Below are 5429 nucleotides of genomic sequence, written 5' to 3'. Positions count from 1 at the left end.
TCCCCAGCCGCTCTGGAGTACGTGAGGAGCCACCCCCTGGAGCCCCTGGATGCAGCGGACTTTGAGCAAGCCTGTGGCGTGGGGGTCTGCATCACGCCCGAGCAGATCGAGGAGGCGGTGAGTGGAGCTGTGACCCCGCGGAGACAGTGCAGGGGACACTGGACTGGCTCCTAGTGCTGTACTCCTGCCTAGCTCGCTCATCCTGGTGTCCTCATCCTGCTCCCAGGTGGAGGCTGTAATCAGTGAGCACCGAGCGGAGCTGCTGGCAGAGCGCTACCACTTCAACATGGGGCTGCTGATGGGTGAGTGGGAACACTAGGGCAGCACCTGCCTGGTACTGGTGGCTGCCACGTCCCCATGCCTGCCTGCCAGTGCCACTGCCTGCTCCCCTGGATCCTGTGAGCCAGCCCTTTGCCACGGGCTGCCCCAGTTGCTCTGTTGCTGTGCTGCAGCCCAGCAGGAAGATGTCCTGCCACATCCCCCACTCGGGCAGGGCCGTGGTGCACTGTGATAGGGACAGCCTAGGGGCAAAGGCTGCCTCTGGCCATTGGCTGTGCTGTTCTGCATCAGCGGCTCTGGCTGAAGCTCCCCCAGGCTGGGCCATGCCCCTTGCCCACGGGGTGCCCTGTCCACAGGGGAGGCACGGAACCGGCTGCGGTGGGCGGATGGGAAGACCATCAAGAACGAGGTGGATCTGCAGGTGGGTGCAAGGGCAACAGGTCAGGTGCTGCTTGAGGTCCCCTGGGGGTGCTGGAGGTGCTGTGACTGGTGTGGGACCCACCAGCCTGTTCCCTGGAGGGCCCAGCGCTGGGGAAGCCTGCCCTGGGTAGGTGCAGGCAGGGTGAGGGGGGTGGCAGCTGGACAGGACATTTCCAGACCTTGGAGCACAGGGAGCCTTTTTGACTCCTGACGGTGTCTCACTTCTCCAGGTGCTGCATTTGCTGGGACCAAAGACAGAAGCTGACCTGGAAAAGAAGCCAAAGGTGAGGAGAAGAGGAGGCTGGGGACTTGGATGTTATTTTCCTGCTAAATGGCCAGGCAGGATCCCATATAGCTGCTTTGGGCTCAGCTGCCACCATGGGCATGGGTCTGAGGGAGCACTGGGGACAGCAGGCTGGGCCAGGAGGGGAAGGTGCATGCTAGGGCTGGGCACTCAGGATGCTGTGCTGGTCCCTGCAGGCTGCAAAGGCCCGGCTGGCCCCGGTGGAGAAGCAGAAGGTGGCCGTGGTGGAGAATGGTAAGAGACTGTCCTCCTGTGGGCAGCTTCCTCATCTCCTTAGTTCTTGCTAGGGCCTGTTTCTGAGCTGGGCCCTGAGAGCTGCGGTCAGGCCCCAGCTCAGCCCCATCTCCCTGCAGGTGATGTGGGCACAGAGACAAAGTCACTTTTGGAGCAGCTGCGGGGAGAAGCCCTCAAGTTCCACAAGCCAGGTGCGTGTGAGGAGCCACTGCTGTGTGTGGGGCCACTCCCCTAGCTCTGTGCTTGGTCCCAGCTCTCTGTGCTGTGGGGCACTGGCTTGGTCCTGTGTCCCTTTCCCCCGGCTGCTGGGCTGGGCTCAGTTTGGGCAGTGCTGCAGCCCTGAGCAATCTCTGCCTGCAGGAGAGAACTACAAGACTGAGGGCTATGTGGTGACACCCAACACCATGGCCCTGCTGCAGCAGCACCTGGCAATCACGGGCGGGCAGGTGAGGCCACGTCCCTCAGCCCAGTGGTGGGTGACACTGCCAGGGTGGCTGGGGGACACACAGCTCACAGGGGGCATGGCCAGGGACAGCACCCACATGGCATGGGGGGCTCTGTGGGATTGCCAAGGGCTCATGTCAGTGCCACCACTGTCAGGGAGGGGAAGAGTCTCCTGCTGAAGAACAGAGGTGTCCCCTTTCTCCCTGCAGGTACGGACACGGTTCCCTCCTGAGCCCAACGGGATCCTGCACATTGGCCATGCCAAGGCCATCAATTTCAACTTTGGCTATGCCAAGGTAAAAAGCACCAAGCTTTCTTGGCCACTGCCTTCCCTCACTGTTTGGCTGCTGGCCTGGCCCTGTGATCCCTTGGGGAGCAGCTGCTCATCATCCCCTCATCCCCAGGCCAACGGTGGTGTGTGCTTCCTGCGCTACGATGACACCAACCCTGAGAAGGAGGAGGAGAAGTACTTCACGGCCATCCGGGATATGGTGGAGTGGCTGGGTACGGCTCGGGCTGGGGAGGGCAGGATCAAGCCAGGTGCCAGGGACATCTCTGCATGCAGGTCTTGCAGCTGGGCCTTTGGGGTGCTTCCAACCTGCTCCATTTCCCCCATCCCCACAGGCTACCAGCCCTATAAGGTGACCCACGCATCGGATTACTTTGACCAGCTCTACACGTGGGCCCTGGAGCTCATCCGCAGGTGAGCATGTGGGGCAGTAGGGATGTGCCAGCGTGGTGTGGATGTCCTGTGCCACAGCTGGGGCTCCTCCTCACCCAGGGGATGGGTTACTTGTGTCTGGTGACAGCGTTTCCCCTCCATAGGGGTCAGGCTTACGTCTGCCATCAGAAGGTCGAGGAGATCAAGGGCCACAACCCTCCACCCTCACCATGGCGGGACCGGCCCGTGGAGGAGTCACTTCTGCTCTTTGAGGTATTTCTGACTGGGGCAGGTGCTGCATGTCTGTGGGTCTGGATCTGTGGCTCAGTTGACAGCTTCCCCCTCTCCACAGGACATGCGAAAGGGCAAGTTTGGGGAGGGGGAGGCCACGCTGCGGATGAAGCTGGTGATGGAAGATGGGAAGATGGACCCTGTTGCCTACCGTGTCAAGTTCACTCCACACCACCGCACCGGGGACAAGTGGTAGGGAGGGCCTGTGGTGGGTCTGGATCTCCTGAGAGTGGGGAGGTGTTGGGAGGGGAGGAGCACTGTGCTCTGCCCTGGGCTGACTCAGTCTGCCTTGCAGGTGTATCTACCCCACGTACGATTACACACACTGCCTCTGCGACTCCATCGAGCACATCACACACTCCCTCTGCACCAAAGAGTTCCAGGCCAGGTGAGCACTGTGCATGGCATGGCCCAGGGATGAGCCAGACCTGGGAGCAGCTGGCTGCATCCTGACAGCTGCCAGTATCCGTGGGGCTGAGCGAGGCTGTGCCTGCACCTCCCTTGCAGGCGCTCCTCTTACTTCTGGCTCTGCAACGCGCTGGATGTCTACTGCCCTGTGCAGTGGGAGTACGGGCGCCTGAACCTGCTCTACACTGTTGTCTCCAAGAGGAAGATCATCCGGCTGGTGGAGACGGGTGCTGTGAGGTAGAAGCAGGGTCAGCAGCCAGGATGGGACTCACCCAGGACATGCCTGGTTGTCACACCTGTGTTTTCCCAGGGACTGGGATGACCCGCGGCTCTTCACTCTGACAGCCCTGCGCCGGCGAGGCTTTCCCCCTGAGGCCATCAACAACTTCTGTGCACGGGTAGGTGCCTGGGATGGGGTGGGACAGGGCAGGTAGATGCATTCCCTGGCCAGCATAGTGATGACAGGCTGTCCCCTCAGGTTGGTGTGACCGTGGCCCAGGCAACAATGGAGCCACACCTGCTGGAGGCGTGTGCACGAGAGGTGCTGAACGAGCAGGCCCCCCGTGCCATGGCCGTCCTGGAGCCCCTCAAGGTCACCATCACCAACTTCCCTGCCCCAAAGGTGAGACTGCCGTGGGCTGGAGTGGGAGTGGGATTCCCCAAGATCAGCGTTCACCCTCTCCTTCTCCCTAGACACTCGAGGTCCTTGTGCCCAACTTTCCAGCTGATGAGAGCCGGGGTTTTCACAAAGTGTCCTTGCATCCCACCATCTACATTGAGGAGACGGACTTCAGGGAGGTGAGCCAGGCCCACTGGGCCATTCTGCCCTTGCTCCCGGAGCTATGGCTTGTGCAGCAGGAGCCTGGCAGCACTGGAATCGGTGCTAGTGCTGCACACACAGATCACAGGCAGGTGTCAAGCACGTGACTGTGACTTCCAAATGTGCCAGCACCTCTGATGGGCTGCCCTCAACCTGGCTAGGACATGTCCAACCACTGGTGCCCACTCCAGCCTGTGCCCTGGGGAATGTCCCACAGCAGCATGAGAGTTCAAGCAGCCCTGGGATCACTGATCCCTGGGACAGCAGGAGTGGGGATAGAGAGACATGCTGCAGGGGGCACCTGCTGCCCATGCTGAGACCCCTCCTGCAACCATGAACTCTCTCGCAGGAGGCAGACAAGGGCTACAAGCGCCTGGCCCCCGGGCAGCCGGTGGGGCTGCGCCACGCTGGCTACGTCATCGCCGTCCAGAATGTCATCAAGGTGGGTGGCTCGGGGCACTGGTGACATGAGGCTGGGCTGTGGGATGTCAGGATGTGGTCATGCTCCAGCAGGGAACAGCAGTGATGGTCATCTTGTGCCAGGCACTGTGGGCACAGTGAGGGCTCAGGCTGCCTGTGTGGTATCTCCCTGCCAGCCCTGTGCCTCATACAGTGGGCAGCAAAGTGGCCTCGAGTTGGAGGGCTGGGGATTCAGCCCCAGGCCTGTCCTGTGGGATGGGGCTGCTGCCTGACTGTTGCCTGACAGCCCAGCTCATCTCCTCTCCCCCAGGACGTCAGTGGGCGCGTGATTGAGCTGGAGGTGACCTGCACCAAGTCGGACGTGGCAGAAAAGCCCAAAGCCTTCATCCACTGGGTGTCGGAGCCGCTGGCGTGTGAAGTGCGGCTCTACGAGCGGCTGTGAGTGCCTGACTGCCCGCAGGGGCAGGGACAAGAGCAGTGCTGCTGGAGCGGCAGCATGGCTGTGCACCAGCAGGCCCTGCCGGGATTTGCCCAGCCCTTTCTGGGGGGAATATTTTTGGCATCAGTGGGGTCCTATGAGCGGCACCATGTCCCCTCGTCTGGCAGCTTTGGGATGAGACTCTGTCTTGTGACAGGTTTTTGCACAAAAATCCTGAGGACCTGTCGGAGGTGCCTGGTGGCTTTCTGAGTGACCTCAACCCTGTGAGTAGCGGTAGCAGCTGGGGCTATGGGCCTGGGGTGAGCTGGGGACCTCCTGTGCCCACGTCTGAGGCACCCACCCTACCCTTCCTGGGGCAAGGCCTTGCTGTGTCTCTGGGTGGAAGAGGGGGTAGGGAAAAAAGGGCTGTGGAGGGGGCAGAGGGGTCAGGTTGCTGGCTTAGCTGTCTTCTCCTGCCAGGACTCCCTGCGTGTGGTGCACAATGCTCTGGTCGACAGCTCTGTCCTCTCTGCCCGACCCTTTGACAAGTTCCAGTTTGAGCGGCTGGGCTACTTCTCTGTGGATCCCGACAGCAAGGAGGGGAAGGTGAGCCCGGGGGCTGGGACAGCGGGGCTTAGAGCCATGGGGCTCAGAACCATGTGGCTCTGAGCAGACCCTCTGTTTCTCCCCAGATGGTGTTCAACCGGACGGTGACGCTGAAGGAGGACCC

General features: G+C 61.6%; 1 protein-coding gene across 1 annotated transcript in view; it reads left to right on the top strand.

The window, feature by feature from the left end:
* The window catches only part of QARS1 (glutaminyl-tRNA synthetase 1), a gene marked incomplete at its 3' end in the record, with an annotated part of 7157 nt that extends 1730 nt beyond the window's left edge, over positions 1–5427 (top strand). Inside the window, exons 2-23 of the mRNA XM_029958325.1 lie at positions 8–117; positions 227–302; positions 636–700; positions 930–983; positions 1180–1237; positions 1357–1428; positions 1598–1683; positions 1891–1977; positions 2086–2185; positions 2306–2384; positions 2507–2615; positions 2695–2825; positions 2929–3021; positions 3141–3278; positions 3352–3439; positions 3520–3663; positions 3735–3839; positions 4211–4303; positions 4592–4719; positions 4917–4983; positions 5180–5305; positions 5392–5427. Of these exons, the coding sequence (XP_029814185.1) occupies positions 8–117; positions 227–302; positions 636–700; positions 930–983; positions 1180–1237; positions 1357–1428; positions 1598–1683; positions 1891–1977; positions 2086–2185; positions 2306–2384; positions 2507–2615; positions 2695–2825; positions 2929–3021; positions 3141–3278; positions 3352–3439; positions 3520–3663; positions 3735–3839; positions 4211–4303; positions 4592–4719; positions 4917–4983; positions 5180–5305; positions 5392–5427 (2045 nt within the window). The remainder of the gene's footprint in view (positions 1–7; positions 118–226; positions 303–635; positions 701–929; positions 984–1179; positions 1238–1356; positions 1429–1597; positions 1684–1890; positions 1978–2085; positions 2186–2305; positions 2385–2506; positions 2616–2694; positions 2826–2928; positions 3022–3140; positions 3279–3351; positions 3440–3519; positions 3664–3734; positions 3840–4210; positions 4304–4591; positions 4720–4916; positions 4984–5179; positions 5306–5391) is intronic.
* Between the last annotated feature and the right edge of the window lie 2 nt (positions 5428–5429).

Source organism: Manacus vitellinus, unplaced genomic scaffold, assembly GCF_001715985.3.
Source record: "Manacus vitellinus isolate BGI_N305 unplaced genomic scaffold, ASM171598v3 scaffold_14_pilon, whole genome shotgun sequence".
NCBI classification, from domain to species: Eukaryota; Metazoa; Chordata; class Aves; order Passeriformes; family Pipridae; genus Manacus; species Manacus vitellinus.
Note: the sequence above shows the minus strand (reverse complement) of the source record. Positions and strands in the feature narration are given on the sequence as shown.